This window comes from Martes martes, assembly GCF_963455335.1.
Source record: "Martes martes genome assembly, chromosome: 16".
NCBI classification, from domain to species: domain Eukaryota; kingdom Metazoa; phylum Chordata; class Mammalia; order Carnivora; family Mustelidae; genus Martes; species Martes martes.
The window spans coordinates 45,068,260-45,091,525 of NC_137904.1; the positions used below are offsets into that span (position 1 = coordinate 45,068,260).

Below are 23,266 nucleotides of genomic sequence, written 5' to 3' on the forward strand. Positions count from 1 at the left end.
GGGAGTTCGCAGTAACCTAGCAGAATCTAGCCTACCTTTTTGGCCTAAGAGAGTGAGGGAATAGAAAGAGATGTCAGGAGAGGCCTTGATCAGAGCCTACCACTAGCAGGTGCTCAGTAAATGTGTTAAATTAAGGTCGAACCCAAGGTTGTCTTCATGAAACCCTTTGCAAATCTTCACATCCTGAATGTGGTCGTACACGGTGCACATGCCCTTGCCACGTAGGCCTTATCCCTATTTGGAATTCTGCCCTCAATCCTCTTCCAACCTTTACTGGCTATAAATTCTGGACACCAGACACGACTCTCGGGACAAAATCATTAGAGCACGCAAGACCAAACACCGCCCAGTGCAGCCTCTAGGCAGTCAATCGCCACGCGCACATCACGCCCTCGCCCACGCCCTGCTGGGCCGGCGCATGCGCACGCTGGCGGCGGATGTACTGCGGCCTCCCGCCCGGGGGGAGTTGGGGAGCGAGGGGAGGGGCCGGAAGCAACTCTACGCTTCCCGGTTGCTAAGAGACGAGGCTTCCACAAGGCGACGGAGATTCTCCGGCTTCTTTTCCTCCCTTTTTCTGCTTCAGCGTCACCGAATCCGGCCACCATGTCGGACCCAGAAGCTGACAGCTTGCGAAGCACCTTTCCCTCTTATATGGCGGAGGGCGAGCGGCTGTATCTGTGCGGAGAGTTCTCTAAAGCCGCCCGTAGCTTCAGCAACGTGAGTCGTGAGTGGGGCTCTGAACCTACCAATTACCCATCACCACTTCTGATTCCTGATAACACTGAGGTCCCCATAGTGCCCGAAGGACTCTGTTGTTTCTCTTATTCATTTGTTCCTGACTGACGCTCTACTGTCAACTACTGTCACTGCCTCGCCATTTTCTACCATTTCCCACTTGCCTTCTGCCTGTGAATAACCGTTCTCTGCATTAAGAGTGGTTTCTACTTTTTTACTGGACTGTTGTGTGACTGGCCTCGTCCCACAGAGCAGCCGTAATTTCCCATCCTTGGCTGGGGAATGGGCTTGGAGGCTGCGTGGACAAGCAGTGAAATCTCAAGCACACAGCTGCTCACAGAAGAGGGCCAGTACATAACATTATTATATATAATCTTAGTACCAATTGCTCAACCCCACCCTATGGGGATTGGATGCTGTTTTAGGATATTAGGCACTGATATCCAAGATATTAGACAACCCTATAAGGGAGGTTCTGTTATTACTCCATTTTATAGATGAGGAAAGTGATATAGAACTTGAGTACATGGCCGAGATCACTGAACTGGCAAGAGAAAGTTTTCAAACTCAGGCACTCAGATTCCAGTGCTGAGGTGCTAACCATCATACATACTCCCTCACAAGTAAGCTATTTGATGTTCTTTTTTTAAAAAGATTATTTATTTTAGAGAAAGAGAGAGATAGAGTGTGCACTGCGGCTGGGGGGTGGGGTGGAGGAGGGGCAGAGGGAGAGAGAGTCCCCAAGCAGACTCCATCCTGAGCGGGGAGTCCCACTCAGGGCTGGATCTCAAGACCCTGAGATCACGACCTGAGCTGAAATCAAGAGTCGGGTTGCTCAACCAACTGTGCCGAACAGGCGCCCCAAGCAATTAGCTGTTCTTACCACAATGTCTTTTACAACGTATAGTCTACTTCTTAATCAAGAGGGAGTGGTAGGATAGCCCTCTAACCATTCCCAGGACTCCTGCTGAAGTCAAGCTTTGGCACTGCTACCCAGAGTCTTGTGTCCCTTTCAATCACCAATCACACCCTAAAACCAGATTGGTTGGCCTGATGGATCAACAGCTGAGTTTGGGAGCCCTGCCCCCACCCATTCTCCTCCTTCAGGCAAAGAGAAAAGAACACCCTGAGGGAAAATAGCTTTGGTGAGAGAAGTAGACTTCTTCCACAAAAGCCAGTAGCTACTTCCTGTTCCTGGAAAAGTGGAAAGGTCTTAGAAAGGTGTGGGTACAGTATGATGCCTCAGGAATGACAGTACATCACAGCTCCATTGATGATTTTCTTTTCTTTTTTAAAATTTTTATTTATTTACTTATTTGACAGAGAGAGAGAAAGAGAGAGAGCACAAGCAGGGGGAGCAGGAAAGAGAGAAGCAGGCTCCCCACTGAGCAGGGAGCCAGACAGGACCTTGGGATCATGATCCGAGCCAAAGGCAGCTGCTTAACCAACTGAGCCACCCAGGCACCCCTTTTCTTTTCTCTCTCTTTTTTTTTTTTAAGATTTATTTATTTACTTATTTTGAGAGAGAGAGAGAGAGTGTGTGCGCTCATGTGGAGGGAGGGTCAGAGGGAGCAGGAGAAGGAGAGAAGCAGACTCCCCACTAAGCGCAGATCCCTACCTGGGGCTTGATCTTTCAACCCTAAGATCATAACTGTAGCCAAAATCAAGAGGCAGACGCCCAACTGACTGAGCCACCCCGATGCCCCTCCAGGGATGATTTCAAACAGAAGAGAGGACACAGGGACCAGGAGAAGTGTTCCATTCCCACTTTACTACCCAAATCGCAGTTTCAGTTTTGCTAGCATTTTCATTTTCATCTCCTGAAATATGTCATTCACAACAAGCTAGGTAAGAAGAGAGAGTTAGGGGAATGGATGACTCAAGTTGCAGATGTCCTAAAACCATTTCATTAGTCTTCAGAATGCTTAGCCTCTGAAATGTATTTTGAGTGTTGTGCAGCCATTTGGGATTTGTGGTTGAATTGGGTATGCGCTAAAAATCCTAAGCTTCTGTTGCCTGAGCGGACTGGAGGAATCCCCGACATTTGAGAAATTCAGTATATCCACCGAGTGGTACATTCACACATCTCCACCGGGGGCTTTCACAGTAGCCAGTGATTTGACCTTGTTCGAGATGAGCTGCGTGCAGACAATCAGCGGACTGAGCGAAGATCAGTGTCGTGCTGCTTTTGGTTTGGAAAGTTCCAGAGACCTGTTTGCTGGTCTGAGGAATCCCCTTGAAATGCTGGCAGGGGGGTGGGATGCTCTTTCCTGTCAAGCTTCTACGTTGTGCTGCCTGATACCTGTCAACCTGAGTGGTTCCTTTCTTAGGCTCTTCACCTTCAGAATGGAGATAAGAATGGCCTGGTTGCCCGATCCAAGTGCTTCCTGAAGATGGGAGAGCTGGAGAAGTCCCTGAAGGATGCTGAGGCTTCACTCCAGGGTGACCCGACTTTCTGTAAGGTGACTCAGTCTGGCTTTCACCACTGCCATTGCCTGTGGCAGCCTCTGATGAGAAGTTGAAGAACAAGCCAGGCTGCCTAGGGTTTGATGCCTCTTTCTCTCCCTAGGTCACTTACCTAGCTATACCTGCCCCTGTATCCCAACCTTGATCCTCAACCCAGGACCCTCTGCTCCACCACACTTAAGTCCTATTAGGCCTTGTCTGCCACCTCAATTTCATTTCCTCTCATTTCAGGGAATTTTACAAAAGGCTGAGACCCTGTATACCATGGGAGACTTTGAGTTTGCCTTGGTGTTCTATCATCGAGGCTACAAGCTGCGGCCTGACCAAGAGTTCAAAGTTGGAATTCAGAAAGCGCAGGAAGCCATCAACAACTCAGTGGGAAGTGAGTGACGGTGGAACCTATACCCTTATCCAGGGAGGCTCTTGGAATCCTTGGGCTTGGAAGTACAATGAGTGAGCAGCCACCACCAGGCCTGGAGGGAGTCTCATGCTTGGATTTGGTTGCTGCTAATTTTGTTGAAGATTAGGAACCAATCTGTCCACCCAGAGGACCAGCCATTGATCCACCATGCTCAGCTCTGCAACTTCTGGTTGTCCTCTAAGCCAGATGTGAAATCTGTTCACATTAGGCCTGTCTTTGGCCTGGTTTCATAGGATAGAATGGCGTCCTGAGCCTAGCCTTCCCTAGTTCCTGGCTTCTTCTCTTACCAAGGACTGGCCTTACCCATTGGCTTAGTGGCAAGGGGGAGGAGGGAGGAGAGCAAGAGTTTGCCACTGTGGGTGGCAGAGTGTGGAAATTGCTGGGGATGGAGATCTCCCTCAGTGCTCAGGGACTGCCTTTGTTTGGAAATCTGGCTGCCATGGCCTTAGGCTAGGAGAGGCTGCCTAGCTCTTCGGAGAGTATTATTCCAAACATCCTGTACCATCAACCTGCTGGGCTGCCTCAGAGCCAGCTTTGCCACAACCTCTACCACTTCCTGCCAAAGGCAGCCATTTCTACATAAAAATATGTGATAGGTCATGCTTGAGGGCCTGGCACACCTGAGCCCAGCCTCTTTCCTTGCAGGTCCTTCTTCAATTAAGCTAGAGAACAAAGGGGATCTATCCTTCTTAAGCAAGCAAGCTGAGGTAAGGGCTTTGGTTCTGATGTCATATCCCTCCCAAGGAAGTGCCCACATGTGCCAGAGGTCTCAGTGGCCCTCTAACCTGGGGGCAGTCAGCTCCATCATGGGCAGCTGTGGGATTCTGGCCCAGCTCCAGCGGGGTCTCGGGAATCTAACTGTTCCCAGACCAGACCATTCCATGGTGCTTGACCCACAGAGAGGTCCTGGAGGAGATGTCTGGGATCACAGAGTCTGGGACCAAGTCCAGGTACTCAGTGCTCCTGAGGCTCTACTGGGTATTGCTCTGTCTTCACAGAGTATGAAAGCCCAGCAGAAGCCTCATCCCGTGAGACAACTCATACATCACCCCGAGAGGGAGTCCAAGCGGAAGGGCTCGCTCAAGAGTGAGAAGATTGTCCGTCAGCTGCTGGGCGAGCTCTACGTGGACAAGGAGTATCTGGAGAAGCTCCTACTGGATGAAGGTTTTAGATACTTTGTTTGCAACAGGGAACTTGGGGCAAAGGAAATCCCGGGCAGGTGCTTAATACATGAGCTGAGAGAGAGCCTGTCATGTAACAATAGTTTATGGACAGAATTTCCTAGTATTCTTGTTTATAGGTGAGGAAACTCAGGTGCAGAAAGATTAAGTAACTCACCGAAAGTTACATATTGGTAAACAGTGACGTGGCTCTTGTAAAGTTTTATAGGCGAGACAAACATGACACCAGGCAAAGTAGGCACAAGGCAAGATTTATTAAAGGCACTCTCCAGGGAAGTTTCAGGGCTCGGGAGAAGGGGAGCCAGGAAAGTTGCACCTGGAGGAGGTGGGCACCCTCCGGGGAGGTTCCTCAAGAGGAGTGGGGGAAGTCGCACTGGGAGGGAGTTGACGGGGGTCTTTTATTTGTTTCCTGCATAGGTATCGGGTTACCTATGGAGCTGTGACCTGAGAGTCAAGGGTTAAGGAAAAGGTGGGGGAGGAGGCTGGAAGACAGCGGGACCAGCCGTCATTTCTATTGTTCCTCCTTCATTCCCAGAGCCCGCTGACCCAACAGCTCTTGGGTTTGAATCTAGGATGCCCAATTTCAGAACCAGTGCCCTTAGCACTATGGTACCCCTGGGAGGGAACCCTAGAGATTGGGGTTCCTTTGTCACCTGGGTCCCTGGAGGGGCATCCCCTGAGCCTTCAATTTGTAGAAAGGGCAAAGGACTCCAGCTCGGATGTGCTAGGAGGGGGATCCTACGATACTAGTACTAGAATGTTCTGAAATCTCATCTGGTCTACTCCCTCCTTTTATAGATAAGGAAAGAGAGACCCTGAATGGGGAGCAACTTGTCCAAGATGACAAGCAAGTTCATGGTGAAGTCGACCCCAGAGACTTGCCTCCTAACCTCCAGTCTAATGCTCTTTCCACTCTACCGTGCTGGCAGTGACAGGAAGTAGGGCAGAGCCTTGAAATGAAATGGGAGGGTGGGAGTATTGCCATTAGCTCATAAGCCTGAACAGGGATCATCCTTGAGTCAAATGCCTTTTCTCCAGAACTGCCTTCCTGAGGCTATCCGCAGGGTTCCCCACAGGTCTGTGTCTCAGGAGCCCGAAGCACTTCTCGATCAGGGGTCTGAACACTTTCCTCTGGAGGAGCTTCTGTGGAGAAAGGGATGGCCTGAAAATTACCGCAAAAGACCTTGCCATTTTGCTACCAGCTCTAACCTCTGGTCAGGCAGGCGGGCACACCCTCCAGCTCCCTGCCAGCCCTGGCCCACTTGGCACCTGGGCAGTCCCTTGCACTGGCAACCGGGGCCAGGTTGTGCATTCGTACTCAGTCTCCTCAGAGGATACAACCTGAAATAAGGGGGCCCGAGGGCTGTGGTCCTTTCAGACAGCTATCTGCCAGCTGCCCCTTCCACTAGCTCCTTGTATCTTGCCATAAAAGGCCCGTGTGCAAAGTTCTACACCATGGGAATGCCTGAAAGAGGGGATCTGGCCTCACCTAGGTCCACGTAGAGCCACTCTGATACCTACGTGCTCTTGCTTTCCCCAGCTCCGAGCAGTACTCCCCACTGGGGACCCCACAATAGGAATCCCCAGGCAAGAAGAAGCGGCTCCCTCAGACACTGGTTCTAGTCACTTCCTCCTCACACCATTCTTCCCAGACCTGATCAAGGGCACCATCAAGCATGGCCTGACCGTGGAAGACCTCATCATGACAGGCATCAACTACCTGGACACCCGCAGTAACTTCTGGAGGCAGCAGAAGCCCATCTACGCCAGGGAGCGGGACCGGAAGCTGATGCAAGAGAAGTGGCTGCGGGACCGCAAACGCCGTCCCTCACAGACAGCCCATTATATCCTCAAGAGCCTCGAGGACATAGACATGTGTGGGTGCTGTTCTCAGAAGGGCAAGACCTTTGCCCAGTGGTGGGAGAGCAACACAGGGGCCCGAGGTTCTGTTGGCCTGCAGATCGGATCTGGGGGGAGGCAGGTCTTCCCGTCAGCCTGAGGAGATTGCTGCCACCTCCATGTCCCCCGTTTCCCTTCCCAGTGCTGACCAGCGGCAGTGCTGACGGGAGCCTTCAGAAAGCGGAGAAAGTGCTGAAGAAAGTGCTGGAATGGAACAAAGAGGAGGTGCCCAACAAGGATGAGCTGGTTGGAAACTTGTACAGCTGCATAGGGAATGCCCAAATCGAGCTGGGGCAGATGGTCGCAGCCCTGCAGAGCCACAGAAAGGATTTGGAGATCGCCAAGGAATAGTGAGTGTCCGGGTAAGGCCTAGCGGTGGGGCCCTACAGATGAGCAGGGCAGAGGTTGCACACAAGCCTTTTGCCAGGGCTGCTGGTGGGTGACCTCCCAGGACTGAGGCGAAGAGGCCGACCTAGACTGTCAGCTTTTTTTTTCCCAAGATTTTGTTTATTTATTTGACAGAGAGACAGAGGTCACAAGTAGGCAGAGAGGCAGGGAGAGCGACGGAGAAGCAGGCTCCCTGCCGAGCAGGTCTCTGCTCTCCCTGCCTCCAGCTGTTCCCATGCACCACCTCCAGAGGCCTGCCTTTCGTCCAGCAGTTCTTCCCCTGCTGACACACAGGCCCTGGCCCCTCGTTGCCTGCAGGTTAAAACCACATGCCTTCACCTGGCACTCAAGGCCTTATCTGAACCCGCTTCCACGCAGCCCTCCCACATCACTCCTCCATTTGGGTCAAACCACATTTCTTTTTCTTAAAAGATTTACTTACTTACTTACTTAATTAGAGAGAGAGTGAGCATGAGTTGGGGGGAGGAGCAGAAAGGAAGGGAGAGGGAGGGGAAAAGAATCTCAAGCAAACTCCACGCCTAGTACAGAGCCCGATGTGGGGCTCAATCTCATGACCCCAAGATCATGGCCTGAGCTGAAATCAAGAGTCAGATGCTTAATAGACTGAGCCACCCAGGTGCCCTCAAACTGTATTTCTTTCTTTCTTTCTTTCTTTCTTTCTTTCTTTCTTTTTTTTAATTTTATTTGACAGAGATCACAAGTAGGCAGAGAAGCAGGCAGAGAGAGAGAGGGGGAAGCAGGCTCCCCACTGAGCAGAGAGCCCGATGCAGGGCTCGATCCCAGGACCCTGGGATCCTGACCTGAGCCGAAGGCAGAGGCTTTAACCCACTGAGCCACCCAGGCGCCCCCTTTTCAATGTCTTTACCTACATACTTATGTACCTATGCACATACCTAGGATTCTTTTTTTTTTTTCAAGATTTTATTTATTTATTTGACAGACAGAGATCACAAGTAGGCAGAGAGGCAGGCAGAGAGAGATAGGAGGAAGAAGGCTCCCCACCGAGCGGAGAGCCCGATGCGGGGCTCGATCCCAGGACTCTGGGATCATGACCTGAGTCAAAGGCAGAGCCTTTAACCCACTGAGCCACCCAGGCACCCCCATACCTAGAATTCTTAAAAGCAATTTATTTTTTATGATTTTTAAGAAGAATGTGTCTTGGAAAGGGTCTCGTTCTTCAAATGGCTCCAGAGAAAAGGAATTTCAGTGTGCATAGCCATTTCTTTAGCTACATCACTGTGGGGCACTCAGACTGTTCCACTTTTGCCATCAAGCACAGCAACATTTGTGTGCGTGCTTCTGTGGGGAGAGGGATGTCTTGATGAGATGTGCATGTTTTAAAGGCAGCTTTGGCCACGGTTGGGGGAGAATGAGTCCAGGGAGCAAAGTGTCATGGGGGACATAGGAGCCCACTGGCTGCCAGGGCCTTGAGGGACAAAGAGGAGGGAGAGAGTGGGAGGAGATGCTGGGTGTGCATTGGGGGACATTTTTCTGATTTGTTGGGGAATAATTTTTTAACAGACCAATGTTCATATGGTAGTAATGGTAAAGAACCAATGTAAGGGGAGCAATGATCTCCTTTTTAAATGAAAATATCTTAATCTCATAGGCACGTGGGTGGTTCAGTTGGTTAAGCATCTGCCTTCTGTTCAGGTCATGATCTCAGGGTCCTGGGGTAGAGCTCCGCATTGCGTCGGGCTCCCTGCTCAGTGGGGAGTCTGCTTTTCCTTCTCCCTCTGCCCCTCCCCCTTCTTGTGCTCTCTCCTCTCTCTCTTTCTCAAATAAATAAATAAAATCTCTTAAGAAAAAAGAAAATATCTTAATTTCTTTTTTGATGTTACAGAAATACTGTAAACAATTCAAACAATATGGATAAATGAGTAGTTTTCCTCATACTTTCATTTCCCTTGGATAATCACTGTTAATAGCTAGACTTACATCCTCTCTGCTTTTTTTTAAAAATTATTTATTTATTTATCTGACAGACAGAGATTACAAGTAGGCAGAGAGGCAGGCAGAGAGAGAGGAGGAAGCAGGCTCCCTGCTGAGCAGAGAGCCTAATGTGGGGCTCGATCCCAGGACCCCATGACCTGAGCCGAAGGCAGAGGCTTTAACCCACTGAGCCACCCAGGTGCCCCACATCCTCTCTGCTTTTAAAAATGCCCATTCTGGGGCGCTTGGGTGGCTCAATGGGTTAAGCCTCTGCCTTCGGCTCGGGTCATGATCTCAGGGTCCTAGGATCAAGCCCCACATCGGGCTCTCTGCTCAGCGGGGAGCCTGCTTCCCCCTCTCTCTTTTTGCCTGTCTCTCTGCCTACTTGTGATTTCTCTCTGTCAAATAAATAAATAAAATCTTAAAAAAAAATGCCAATTTTGGGGAGTGCCTGACTGGCTTAGTCAGTGGAGCACATGATTCTTGATCTCGGGATTGGACTTGCAGTCCCACACTGGGGGTAGAGATTGCTTGAAAATAAATTCTTAAAAAAAAAAAAAAGCCCACTTTTTATTCATTCACTTCTTTTTTGGTGAGTTAAAACAAATTCAGTTTTTTAAAAGATTTTATTTATTTACTCACTTGAACGAGAGAGAGAGTGAACGAGCAGGGGAAGAAGGGGAAAGAGAGAGAGAGAGACAGAATCCTAAGCAGACTCCATACTGAGCACAGAGCTCAATGCGGGGCTCAGTCTCCCAACCCTGAGATCAGGACTCAGAGATCCTGACCTGAGCTGAAACCAAGAGTCTGACGCTTAACTGCCTGTGCCACCCAGACACCCCACATTCATTCTTTTGTAGTTCTGAAGGTTAGAAGTCGGAAGGCATTCTCCCTGGGCCAGAACCAAGGCATTGGCAAGGCCATGCTCCCCGCACAGGCTCCAGGGAGAACCTGTTTCCAGCCGTTTCCACCTTCTAGACTCGCACTCGGTTCTCTCTGCGCCTCCTGTGTGGCCCCTTCTTCCACTATCAGGCCAGGAACACGGCATCATGCCTCAAGCCTGCATATTTATTTTTAGCACGGATGGGGCAACAGTCATAGCACACACTCCTGTAATCTGACTTTTTCACTGAATGTGTCAGGGACTTTTTATACACAAAAAGTGTCAGAGCTGGGGCACCAGTTAAGGTTGTTTCTAAGGTTTATTATTATAAACGCTGCTGTAACAAGTGTTCTTGTCACATCATCTTCTCCAGGTAAATTCCTAGAAGGGAAATTGCTGCATCAAAGGGACATGTGTGTAAACTGTTGAGTGATTGATTGTTCTCTGGAAAGGTTCCCGTGGTGTTCATTCATAGCACAGGGCATGAGAGGACTTGTGTGCCCCAGCCCTGCCTCCTGGGCATCATCCCTCCAACTGGACTGGACTCCGAGTTCCTGAGGCCAGGGCCCCTGTCTGCTTTTCTTCGGTTACCACAGTGCCTAGAATGGCCAGTTTCTTTTTCTTTCTTTCTCTCTTTTTCCCTCCCTCCCTTCCTCTCTTTCTCTCTCCCTCCCTCCCTCCCTTTTTTCCTTTCTTCCTCCCTCCCTCCTCCATCTCTCCCTCTTTTCCTCTCTCTTATTTTCTTAAGTAGGCTCCACATCTAGCATGGAGCCCAACATGGGGCTTGAACTCATGACCCTGAGATCAAGACATGAGCTGAGGGGCACCTGGCTGGCTCAGTTGGTTAAGCATCTGACTCTTGGTTTCAGCTCAGGTCATGATCTCATGGCTTATGGGATCGAGCCCCGTTTCTGGTTCTTTGCTCAGTGGGGACTCTACTTGAAATATTCTCTGCCTCTGCCCCTCCCACCTAAGTAAATAAATAAATCTTTTTTTTTTTTTAAATATTTTATTTATTTATTTGTCAGAGAGAGATAGCGAGCACAGGCAGAGGCAGAGGGAGAAGCAGGCTCCCCGCCAAGCAAGGAGCCCGATGTGGGACTCAATCCCAGGACGCTGGGATCATGACCTGAGCCGAAGGCAGCTGCTTAACCAACTGAGCCACCCAGGCGTCCCAATAAATCTTTTTTAAAAATGGATTTATTTGAGAGAGAGTGAGAGCGCACAAGCAGGGTGGGGGAGAGAGGCAGAGGGAGAGGGGGAAGAGGACTCCCCACTGAGCAGGGAGCCCAACAACCCTAGGACTCCATCCCAGGACCCTGGGATCATGACCTGAGTTGAAGACAGATGCTTAACCGACTGAGCCACCCAGGTGCCCCTAGGATCCAATTTCTAATGAAGAACATATCCTGCTTCTTCGCCACAGTGACCTTCCTGATGCTAAGTCGAGAGCCCTTGACAACATTGGCAGGGTTTTTGCCAGAGTTGGGAAATTCCAGCAAGCCATTGACACGTGAGTGACCCCGGCTGCCCCTTCCCCACCTGATGGCCAGGACTTCCCACCCTCCCACCAGACTCCCAGCCTGGGGCCCGAGTGCCAGGCAAACAGAAGACCTGAGTTTGGCTCCTGGCTCTGCTGGGTGACCATGGGCAAACCCCTTTGTCAACTCTGAGGCTCATCAGTTAAGGTGATTGACTTGAATCAGCATCTGCTCACAATTCCCCAGTCAGAGGAATCACCTGGGGCACAGGTGTGTGAGTTACGGGGATCTCCGCACTAAAATTCTGATCCTGCAGGTCTGGGTTGGAGCCCAGGAACCTGGTTTTTGTTTTGTTTTTTGCTTTGTTTAAGAGTTTATTTATGTATTTGAGAGGGAGAGAGAGAGAGAACTGGAGCATGAGTTGAGGGGGGCGGCAGAGGGAGTGGGCGAAGCAGGCTCCCCGCTGAGCAGGGAACCCAACAACACTAGGACTCCTTCCCAGGACCCTGGGATCATGACCTGAGCTGAAGACAGATGCTTAACCGACTGACCCAGCCAAGAGCCTTCAGGTATCTATTTTTCACAAGCACTACCAGATATTCCTTACCTTGAGCAAGTTCAGGAGCTGATCGATCAGCCGGCCTCAGGGACCTCTTCTGAGGCTCTTCTGTGAGTCTGTGGGGTCATGGGGTCACTAGGAAGGGAGGCCGAGCTCTCCAGAGCTGGACTGAGCTAGACTTATCCACCGGGACCCTTCTGTTCCATATCACCTAGTTTCCTGAATGGCCCCTGGTGTCTATGTGCTAAAAGACAGAGGAGTCTGAGAGTTCATTCACCTGTTTGTATCTTTCTATAAGAAAATGTTTTGCAGGGGTGCCTGGGTGGCTCAGGTCACGGTTCCGGGTCCTGGGATTGAGCCTTGCATTGGGCTTCCTGCTCAGCGGGGAGTCTGCTTCTCCCTCTGCCCATCCCTGGGTTCATGCTGTCTCTCTTTCTCTCAAATAAAAAAAGAAAATCTCTTTTATTTATTTTTTTTTTTAAAGATTTTATTTATTTATTTGTCAGAGAGAGTGAGCACAGGCAGACAGAGAGGCAGGCAGAGGCAGAGGGAGAAGCAGGCTCCCTGCTGAGCAAGGAGCCCGATGTGGGACTCGATCCCAGGACGCTGGGATCATGACCTGAGCCGAAGGCAGCCGCTTAACCAACTGAGCCACCCAGGCGTCCCAAGAAAATCTCTTTTAAAAAAGAAAATTTGTAGTAAAAATTTGTTGTTAAAATATTGATTTGGAGGGGCACCTGGGTGGCTCAGTTGGTTAAGCGACTACCTTCGGCTCAGATCATGATCCTGGAGTCCCAGGATTGAGTCCCACATCAGGCTCCCTGCTCGGCAGGGAGTCTGCTTCTCCCACTGACCTCTCTCCTCTCATGCTCTCTCTCAAATAAATAAATAAAATCTTTATAAAATATATATTGATTTGGAAAAAACAAAAGAGCAGCAGAAAAATTGTCTCACCACCCAGAGACGATGACTAGGTCTAATCCTCATCTAACTTTATTGGTATCTCATTTGTTGGTTTTTTTTTTCATTCTCATCTTTTTTTTTTTTTTTTAGATTTTTATTTATTTATTTATTTGACAGACAGAGATCACAAGTAGGCAGAGAGGCAGGCAGAGAGAGAGAGAGAAGGAAGCGGGCTCCCCGCTGAGCAGAGAGCCCGACTCGGGCTCCATCCCAGGACCCTGAGATCACGACCTGAGCCCAAGGCAGAGGCTTTAACCCACTGAGCCACCCAGGCGCCCCCATTCTCATCTTTTCCGTGTGGATTTTGTCTTCTGTATATTTAACAATACTCTTCAATGTTATTTGTATGTTATTTGAAATGCAGGTTTACAAACAGGATTTTCAATTGTTGTTTCAGTTCTATCTGTAAATGTACCAAAGGAGCTCTGGCCATTTCAAAATCTCTTAATGCTTTACTGGCTCTGCTCCCACGTGGGAAAGAACTGGTAGTTGGAGAACGAGTTCTGTTCAGCCTCCTGTGGCCGAGTTATGGCTTTGAGTGGAAAGAAGTGACGCTGGTTCTTCACATTCCCAGGTGGGAGGAGAAGATCCCTCTGGCAAAAACCACCCTGGAGAAGACCTGGCTGTTCCACGAGATCGGCCGCTGCTACTTGGAGCTGGACCAGGCCTGGCAGGCCCAGCATTACGGTGAGAAGTCCCAGCAGTGTGCTGAGGAAGAAGGAGACATTGAGTGGCAGCTGAATGCCAGCGTTCTGGTGGCACAGGCACAAGGTATGGGCATGGAGAGAGGACTCTCCACGCTACCTTTCCCCGGCCTCCGGCCGAGGGGACAGGCCAGGGCTGGGGACCCTTATCATCCCAGTGTGTCCCTGGCCAGATGAATGTGGCCCCTGAGAGTGGGGGATAGAGCCCTTCATTTTGACTGGTGTGCAGTAAGTGCCTCCTGTAAGCGTGAGAGCCGGGAGCACCCCGGAAGCTGCCCTGAGGATCTCAGCTGCAAATCAGCCCAGCATTGCATCATCATCAAAACAGGGCCACTTTCTCTGGCCTTGGAACCCTTCTTGTGTGCATTCTTGCACTTAATCCCCATGTCAGCCAGTGACGAAGGTAGTATTATCCTCCTTTCACAGATGGGGAAATGGAGGCACTGCGTGGTTTAGCTGACTGCCCAGGTCACATGAGGGATGTTTTCAGAGTGTTGCAGATGTTCTTTTTTTTTTTTAAGATTTTATTTATTGGGGCGCGTGGGTGGCTCAGTTGTTAAGCTTCTGCCTTCGGCTCAGGTCATGATCTCAGGGTCCTGGGATCAAGCCCCACATCGGGCTCCCTGCTCGGCGAGAAGGCTGCTTTTCCCTCTCCCACTCCCCCAGCTTGTGTTCCCTCTCTCGCTGTGTCTCTCTCTGTCAAATAAGTAAAAATAAAAATCTTTAATAAAAAAAAGATTTTATTTATTTATTTGACAGAGAGAGAGCATGTCAGGTGCTCGATGGAAAAGTCCTAAAACTGGGTTGTGGGGATCATTGTACAACTCCATCAAGTTACTAAAAGTGATTGAACTGTATACTCACAAATGGGGCATTTTATAATATCTAAATTACTCCTCAGTAAAGTTGTTAAAATAACCCAGCAAGGGACAGGGGTGAGCAAGAATTGTTGAAGCCGGGTGACGAGTCATAGGGCCTCACTATATGTCATCTATGTTTGTGTATATTTGAAATATTTCATAAATCAAAGTTAGAAAGGAAATGGCTGGAGGTCACAGGTTAATAAGCAATGAGGCTGGGACTAGAGCCCAGGCCCCTGTCAGGGGGGTGCAGCGGACCCCCAGTGGGGGAGGTGGTGCGGCAGGGGCTGTGGTCAAGGGCATCATCATTCATTATTCTTACCACAAATACTTTCTTGGCACCTTTGAGGCACCAAGCAGGGCACACAGTAGGGATAACCTTTGATGACCATGTCCTGCCTTCATGTCTGAGGAAGTCACTTTGAAGCAGAAACCTTAAGGATGAGAAGGCACCGACTATTCTAAAAGCTGAGGACAGCACTTTCCAGCCAAAGGAACACCATGTAGAAGGTGGCGAGGAGTTTGGGGGATTTAAGAAGCTGAGGGAAACCAGGGTCGGCCTTGGGGGCTGGGAGGTCTGGATGGGGAGGATGAGGAGGGGCCAGATCCGCAGGGCCTCATGGGCCTTGTTACAAATCAGAGATTCTTCCCTAAAAGCACAGTTAGACAGGACCACTGGAAGCTTGAAACTAGGGGAAGACGTGAGTACTAGAGCTTTTCCTAGAACCCTTTTCTGTTCTCAGGAGGGCATAGTATAAGCCGAGGGGGAAGTGCGATGTACCCCTCAGGGTCAGTGTTGTCCTTAGTCTTTTTTTTTTTTTTTTTTTTTTTTTTAAGATTTGTTTACTGGGCGTCTGGGTGGTGCAGTCAGGTCTCTGACTCTTGGTTTCAGCTCAGGTGTTGACCTCAGGGGTGTGAGATTGGAGCCCCAAGTGGGCTCCGAGCTCAGCAGGAAATCTGCTTAAGTTTCTCTCTCCCTCTCCACCCCTCCCCCCAGCTGTGCATTCTCTCTCTAAAATAAATAAATAAATCTTAAAAAAATATTAAAAATAAATAAATCTTAAAAAATCTTATTTATTTTAGAGGGGGTGGGGAGAAACTTTAGCAGATTCCATGCTGTGGGCGGAGGCAGGAACAGGGCTCCAATCCCACAGCCCAGAGGTCAGGGCCTGAGCTAAAACCACGAATCTGACACTTCAGCTTTTTTTTTTTTTTAAGATTTTATTTATTTATTTGGCACAGAGAGATCACAAGTAGGCAGAGAGGCGGAGGGTGGGAAGGAAGCAGGCTCCCTGCTGAGCAGAGAGCCGGATGCGGGGATCGGATGCGGGGATCGATCCCAGGATCCCAAGACCATGACCTGGGCTGAAGGCAGAGGCTTAACCCACTGAGCCACCCAGGCGCCCGAGCTTAACGGATCGCACCACCCGGGCTCTCCTCCTCAGTCTCCTCTTGAGGACTTGCTTGGCCCCAAAGGCCCCTTGGAGAGCCAGGCAGTCGCTGCCGCTTTCAGTTTCCCCACTCTGGGATGGAAAAACCAAATGCAGCTGCTTGGAGCCCCTGGGCTCTAGAGGCCACCCAGTCTCGCTGCGGAGCTTCGGGCCTGGGGCCTCCTGTCAGAAACCGTGGGCAGTCAGTCACACCACCTCGATGAGGTCCCAGCTGCAGCACTCACCAGCTGGGGGAGGGAGTGGGACAGCTGCTGCTTCCTCTGGGGTTCAGACTGCACCAGTGTGGGGGCTGGACTCCAGCTGCTGGCCAGTGAGTCACAGCCAGCCCTTTTCAATCTGATCTCGGTTGGTCTTCACAACAGCTGAGGTCAATTTGAATGAACATTTTTAAAATACCGGTTTCCAGGGGCGCCTGGGTGGCTCGGTTGGTTAAGCGTCTGACTCTTTTTCTTAGCTCAGGCTTGCTCTCAGGGTCGTGAGTTCAAGCCCTGCTCTGGGCTCCACATGCAGGGAGCCCATTTTAAAATATGTGTGTGTGTATTTCTATATTTCTATATTTTATATGTATGTTTTATTTATTTATTTATTTATATGGGTTTCTATTCCTGGAACAATCCTATGTTGGGGCAAGATGGGAAGATGGGATTGTCCTCTGCCCTGGTGACACATGGTGTGTGCACAGGCCCTGGCCCAGACCCTTCTTTCCTCTGACCTCTTTGAGAGGGCTGCTAGCCAAGACTCGGGCTCCTAGGTTCTGGTAGTCAGTGGTGAGCTGGCCCAGGAATGTGGTGGAAAGGGTGGAGATGGGCAGCTCCGTGATGCTGCCTGAGGCCTGGGGCTTCTAACTGACCTTGGGAGGGGCTGGGCGGTCACACTGTCCAACACACAGTGTCACAGTCTCCCTGTACTTGCCTCCTCTCTGCTCTCCAGTCAAGCTGAGAGACTTCGAGTCGGCCGTGAGCAACTTTGAGAAAGCCCTGGAGAGAGCGAAGCTGGTCCACAACAACGAGGCGCAGCAGGCCATCATCAGCGTGAGCTGCCCACCCTGCTGGGCCCTGGCTTCGGGGAGAGCGTTGGGGGGGGTCCTCAGACCCTGGGTCAGCCAGAACCCGGGGATTTATTACCTACCAGCTGCAGGGGTAGTGCCTTTCAAACGCTCTCTGATTCTCTCAGTCTATACAGCAGCCCAATATACCTATTTTTATTTGAAATAAACAATAGAAATGAAAGTTTTACAAAACATATTTACCTTAACTATGTTTGCTGGTATTTCCTGTTATATTCTCCCATAGTTTCCATTTTCTTTTCTTTTGTTTTTTATAGTTTTTATTTTATTTTTTAAATATTTTATTTATTTATTTGACATACAGAGATCACAAGTAGGCAGAGAGAGAGGGAGGAAGCAGGCTCCCTGCCAAGCAGAGAGCTCGATGCGGGGCTCGATGCGGGGCTCGATGCGGGGCTCGATGCGGGGCTCAATGCGGGGCTCGATCCCAGGACCCCAAGACCATGACCTGAGCCGAAGGCAGAGGCTTTAACCCACTGAGCCACCCAGGCACCCTTTTCTTTTGTTTAATGCTGGCTGAACCCTCAACTGATTTTAGGGCTTGACTTTTGGAAAATGCTGCCTCCTCCTGGAGACAGGAAATACAGCATGACTGCCTCCCTCACAGGCCCAGGGAGGAGGCCCCATGCTGCTCAGCAAGGCAGCCTGCCACATACTGCTATTTAGATGCCAATGAATTAAGAGTAAACAAAATTTAAAGTTCAGTTTCTCAGTCACACAGCCACATTTCAAGGGCCCTATAGCCGCCTGTGGCTGGTGGGTTCCCAAGAGTGTAGATCTAGAGGATACTTTTTTTTTTTAAAAGATCTTATTTATTTAACAGAGAGATATATATATCACAAGTAGGCAGAGAGGCAGACAGAGAGAGAGGGGGCAGCAGGCTCCCCACTGAGCAGAGGGCCGGATATGGGGCTCGATCTCAGGACCCTGAGCAAAGGCAGAGGCTTACCCACTGAGCCACCCAGGTGCCCCGAATTCTTATGGTGGCAGGCATTTCTGTTGCATAGTGCTGGTGTAGACCATAAGCGTCGGGAGGCAGAGACTGGCGAGAAGCCAGAGGAAGCCTGCAGGTGCGTCAGACTGGCCACTACTCCCAGAGCTGCTCCAGGCAGCTGTGCATCCTCAGGAGGGTCAGCACACTGACCTCAAAGATGCAGAGTTTGCATGAGTCCCCTGGCCTCCCCACCTCCCACTGCCCCCCCCTTGGCTGCCCCATGTTGAAATGCCAGAGCTTCCCACCAGCATGTGGCTAGAGCCCAAAAAGCATCTACTGGCATGAATGAAGCAGGGCCCTTGTCCTGGGCAAGCTTGCCCCTGTGATTAAGAGAGGCCAGGCATGAGGGCGCCGGGGTGGCTTAGTGGGTTAAGCCTCTGCCTTTGGCTCGGGTCCTGGTCTTAGGTCCTGGGATCAAGCCCCGCATCAGGCTCTCTGCTCAGCAGGGGGCCTGCTTCTCTCTCTCTCTGCCTGCCTCTCTGCCCACTTGTGATCTCTCTCTCTGTGTCTAATAAATAAATAAAAAATCTTTAAAAGAGAGGCCAGGCATAATAATGAGGGGGCACCATGAGGGGCATGGTCTTGGGGACCAGACTGAAGGTTCAGCGGGAACTCAGGAAAGGGAGCAGGGACCCTGGGAAGTGACAGAATTCTCCAGTTGGGCCTCCTGCTGTGCTTTGAAGGACCAGGACAGACGGGTTTGGCTAGGCCGAGAAGGGACAAGAGCACTGAAGGCACCAGAGGCCACGGGCACTGAGGGGTCTGTGGGACGCAGAAAAGAGCCCCTGGGCCTGGATGCGAGGGCCAGCTCACGATGGCAGAAGGAGTAGGGCCAAAGGACCCCAGATAGTCGGCGGCTCAGCCGGGACGTGGAGGGCTGGGAATGGCAGAGGCGTGGCCTGACCTACTCAGAGCTTTAGGATGTGAGCTCATGGTTTGTGGAGGACCCTGGTGAGGGCCCCTTTCCTGTCGTGGTGGGGAAATCGGTCCTGAGAGATTCCACCTCGTGGCAGTCCGTGCTCCCCTTTCACCCTTCCCAGGGCAGCTTAGGCCTTCCACGCTGCTGTCTTCTTCCTTCTATGTGTGTGTGGGGGGCAGTGTCAGCTCCCCAAGTGTGCATCTCGCCCTCTGGAGGAAGAGCGCTCCTTCCCTGAACCATGGGGTTGCCCCTCAATTCCCACGCACCATTTCTCCCCACTAATGCCCTTCTGCAGGATCGCCCTGCAACCAGAGAGCAACAGCTCCACAGTCCAACCCAGTAAATCTCTGCTGGCCACCGGCTGGCTCTGAGCTGCCCAGCCCAAAGGTGACAGCTGTGGTCCTGGGCCACAGGAAGCTTGCTCTCAGCGGGAAGGTTAAAACAAAAACCCCTTGTTCCTGACCAGGGCGACAGGAACAAGGGGATCCAGGGTGAGAACGCCTGAGTGGGCGAGACAGGGCTGGGCTGTCCCATCAAGGCGGGGCGTCTGGGGTTGCCCTGAAGGCTGGGCAGGGTTTTGGAAATGAGAGGCAGAGAGAAAAGACCCAATGGCCTTGGTGACCCCTCTTGAGACCAGGTCCCTGTCACCTGACCCTCCTGTACTGGCAGCTCTGGGCAGGAAGGTGCACTTGCGGCCAGATCAGCAGTCCCCCTGGTCTCTCCATGGATGGTTCCCGACTGCTTCTCACTGCTCTGCCTGGAACAACAGGCACCAGGGAAACTGCGGATGCCCCAGGGGCCCCTCTCAAGACAGGCCAGCACCCCAGTTGCACCCGGCAGTGTGTTTCCAAGTCGCCTCCGTGGCTTGCTGCCTTGCCTAGAGGCTTCACTGTCTCCACATTGGCTGGAGCCGAAAGAAGCTTCTGGTAAAGAGGTCGAAATGAGCAGACGAGAGGCAACTCTGAAATATATACCAAAGCCCAAGGGAGTTGAAGTTCAAGTTACCTGCAGTTGTGTTTATCTCCTGCCACCTAGTGTGGCTAATTCCAGCTCCATAAGTCTAAACCCCAGGCCCGGAGTTTTGGAGTTTTCGTAGAAGCCCAGAGAAAATGGAGGGCAGCGAGGCTGGTGCAGAGCCCTGGCTTCTGGGGTTGGGGCTCAGGTGAAGAAAGGGAAGGTGTGGGTGCCAACAGGGGTTAAGAGGGGTCACCAGCTCCTCTCCACCCACAGGCCTTGGACGATGCCAACAAGGGCATCATCGAAGAACTGAAGAAAACGGATTACAGGGAGACACTGAGAGAAAGGAGAGAGAGAGGTGAGCGCCAGGAGGGAGCGCCAGGGTCCCCGTCTGCGCTCCCCAGAAGCTCTTCTAGTCCTGGGGTTGGGTTCCTTGGTGCAGGAGAAGGAGGTCCAGCCCTTGCCCACTGCTCTGAGTGCCTACTCCTGTATTTCTCCAATTAACTGATCAGATATTAGTTAAGCACTTGTCATGCACTGGGAAGGTGTGGGATTTGGGGGAGACAGAGGTTCGGCTTCTGCCCTGGAGGAGCCCACAGCCCCGGGCAAAGCCAGGAGATTTGAGTTGTCAGCAAAGGGGCTCCTGCGTGTGAGCGGGGAGCAGCAGGGGTGAAGACACGGGGTTGGGGGGGTGGAGGGAGAAAGATGGTTCTACACAGCTTCTGCCTGCCCTGCTGTGGTGTACCAGTCCCTCAGTGTGGCAGTGACCCCTCCGGGCACCGAGGCTGAAGTCATCTCTGACCCAGGCCCAGGGGGAGATTGGGTGTGAGGTTTCTGGGCACCCCAGCAGCCGGATGACAGCCCTTTATTATCCAGCGCCCGCCATGTGGTGGCTGGATTGCCTCAGGGAAGGCATCTGCCTCTGCTTCACAGGCCCTCAGAGCTGCTTTCGGGAGCCACAGGGGCCATAGGTGTGAAGAGATACAGCAAGGAAAGGGCAGAAGCTCCAATGGCCTCCCTCCCTTCCCCTGGCCCCCTGGGCAGCCTGTGTGCCAGGGAGGCCCCACGGCCCTCGGCAGTTGCCGCGCACTTCCCTCCCGGAACAGCAGACGGCAGCATTGTCTAGGTCTTCACGTGGTGGTCTCTTTCCTGCCGAACCTAGGGCCCCTGCAGGCATCTTAGAGACCAGGAGCTTCCAGGAAGAGAGTATGGGGGAGACTCAGGAGGGCATTGTGACTTTTCTCTGTAGCTCATAAAAACAGGGAACTAGGATCCTTTTGATCATAAAAATAGCTCTCCAGCTGAACTTCCTGCTAACAGTCTGCTCATACTCTGACACGGAACCTCCCAATAAATGATGAATGTGCTTCCCAGGGACAAAGAGTAATACAGAGTGAGGAGGCTGGAGAAAAGAACCCCTTTGCCATTTCCCAGCACCTGTGTTACTTGTCGTAGGGAAAGAGAATGTGCTCTGAGAGCAGACTGTCCTGGGTTTAAATTCTGACAGTGCAACCACTGGCTGTGATTTCTCCGTCATCAGTCTCGGGTCCTTTGAGGACAAACTCAGATCACTGACACGATGCTGTTAATTCCATGACAACCACAGGACATTGCCTCTGCAGCCCGCTCCATGCCTGGATCAGGGCTGGTACTCAGGAAACAGTGACTGGCTGTCTCTCAGAAGCACAGGCCCCAGGGGGTTGAGATGACCCCAGGCCCAGAGATGGACAAACTTTTACTTTTCTTCCTTCCTTTCTCTTGTTTTTCAGAAGAGGCAGCTGAATTGGACTCTTTGAGAGAGGCGGCCTCGGGGAAAGAGAAGGAAAGCATGAGAAGAGGGAGAGACGAGTTCGAGAAGGTGATGAAGCATTGGGAGCGAGAGCCAGCTGACAGTGAGAAAGAGACAGAAGATGAGTTGTCTCAGGAAATTCTGAGGGTCGCAGCAAGTGGACAAGAAGAAAATAGGCAGAGAGAAGTAGAGGAAGCCAGCTCCTTCAAGAGAATAGGGCTGGGAGCCACAGGGCGAAACTCAGGACATGTTGCCAAGAGCACGTCCAGAGACATGGGTGCAGGAAGCGAGGGAGAGGAGGACAGGAAACCGATAGAAGTGGGCAGAATGGAATCAAGAGAAATTTACAGGAGGCCTCCAGAGCTGGACCAGAAACCCTCAGGAGAATTAAACAGAAGGGAATCAGAAGGACTGGAGAGTCAAGTTTCAGAAGACAGCAGAAGAGAGTCAGAAGAAATAGGGCAAACAGAACTGGGAGAAACAGCAGAAGTGACAAAGGCAGAAAATGGTGAAGACATGGAAGAACATGAAAAAGATGAATGAAGCAGCAGGCATCAGGACCAGGGACCTTGGGGATCTTATTCAACTGGACTTGGATTTTCAAGCTGAGATTTGTCTCTCATAGGAGAACACGTGGACTGGGCTCCGCAGGTCGCCTCTGCCTCTTTCTGCTACTGTTTTCCCTTTCAATAGATATCTTTCACTCTTAAAAACCCTGAGTCTGTCTTTTTGCCTCCCTGCTCACCCACAAGAGCCTTAGAGAATGAGGACCCCCGCTCAGGGTACCACTCTCCAAGCAAAAGCGTTTCAGGATGGTGAAGAAACAGGTGAGCTCCAAGGGACCAAGCTAGCTTAAAGAGGGGAAGAAAAAGAAAGTCCTGGGAGGAGAGGTACATTTGTGCAGACACTGGCCATGGGTTCATCTTGCTGAGTGACTGCTGTGGTCAGGGCACTGTGGGAGGCTTGATGGAAGAAGTGATGATGGGACACGCTGAAGCCTGGCAGGCACAAAGAAGTGAATGCTGGCATTGAAATGGGCATTATGCTGGAGGAGCCCAGAGGAAGAGAGCTCCTGCCTGAGAACAGGGAGGAAGAGTGGCAGCTGGACTCCACCTGCGCCACCTCCAGATGGTACAGTGAAGTATATCAGACTCCACAAGCTGGTTTTCTCCTCCATAGAACGGTATCTGCCCCCAGGGTTGGCATGAGGCTTCTCTGAGTGCTCAGCACAGCACTTGGTACACGGGAAGCTCTCCAAAATCCGACCCAGCTTTTTCGGTAGCTTCGCAGAGGAGGTGGCAGCTGAACAGCTGCCTCAGAAGATGAGCCAGGATTTCACTACATTACTCATCTGTCCCAGCTATTGCCATCCTGGTTCCATCTCTTGGAAGGTTTAGGGCTGAAGTTAGGCTAGCTAGGACCAGACCCCCACTAAAGTGAGGCGAGTGAGGCATTTCAGATGCGGTCGTTCACGGGGCTCCAGGAAACTCACTAAGCAACAGGTAGTATTCTAATGTAATGTAAAAACACATCCACAACGCTAAACCCCACGATGAATAAAATATCACAATTTTAAATAAGGACAGGATCTGACCTTG

The 23,266-nt window shown here is 51.2% G+C and overlaps 1 protein-coding gene across 1 annotated transcript; it reads left to right on the forward strand.

Annotated features, from left to right (window-relative positions):
- Positions 1-603: 603 nt before the first annotated feature.
- Positions 604-22,376, forward strand: ODAD4 (outer dynein arm docking complex subunit 4; the record flags this gene model as incomplete). Its single annotated transcript, XM_080826794.1, has 12 exons — positions 604-717; positions 3,066-3,197; positions 3,433-3,583; positions 4,268-4,329; positions 4,621-4,786; positions 6,456-6,680; positions 6,845-7,052; positions 11,352-11,438; positions 13,503-13,699; positions 16,874-16,974; positions 20,153-20,237; positions 21,649-22,376. 12 exons carry the CDS (start codon positions 604-606, stop codon positions 22,209-22,211), a joined length of 2,091 nt encoding a protein of 696 aa, XP_080682920.1. The 3' UTR covers positions 22,212-22,376.
- Positions 22,377-23,266: the final 890 nt, after the last annotated feature.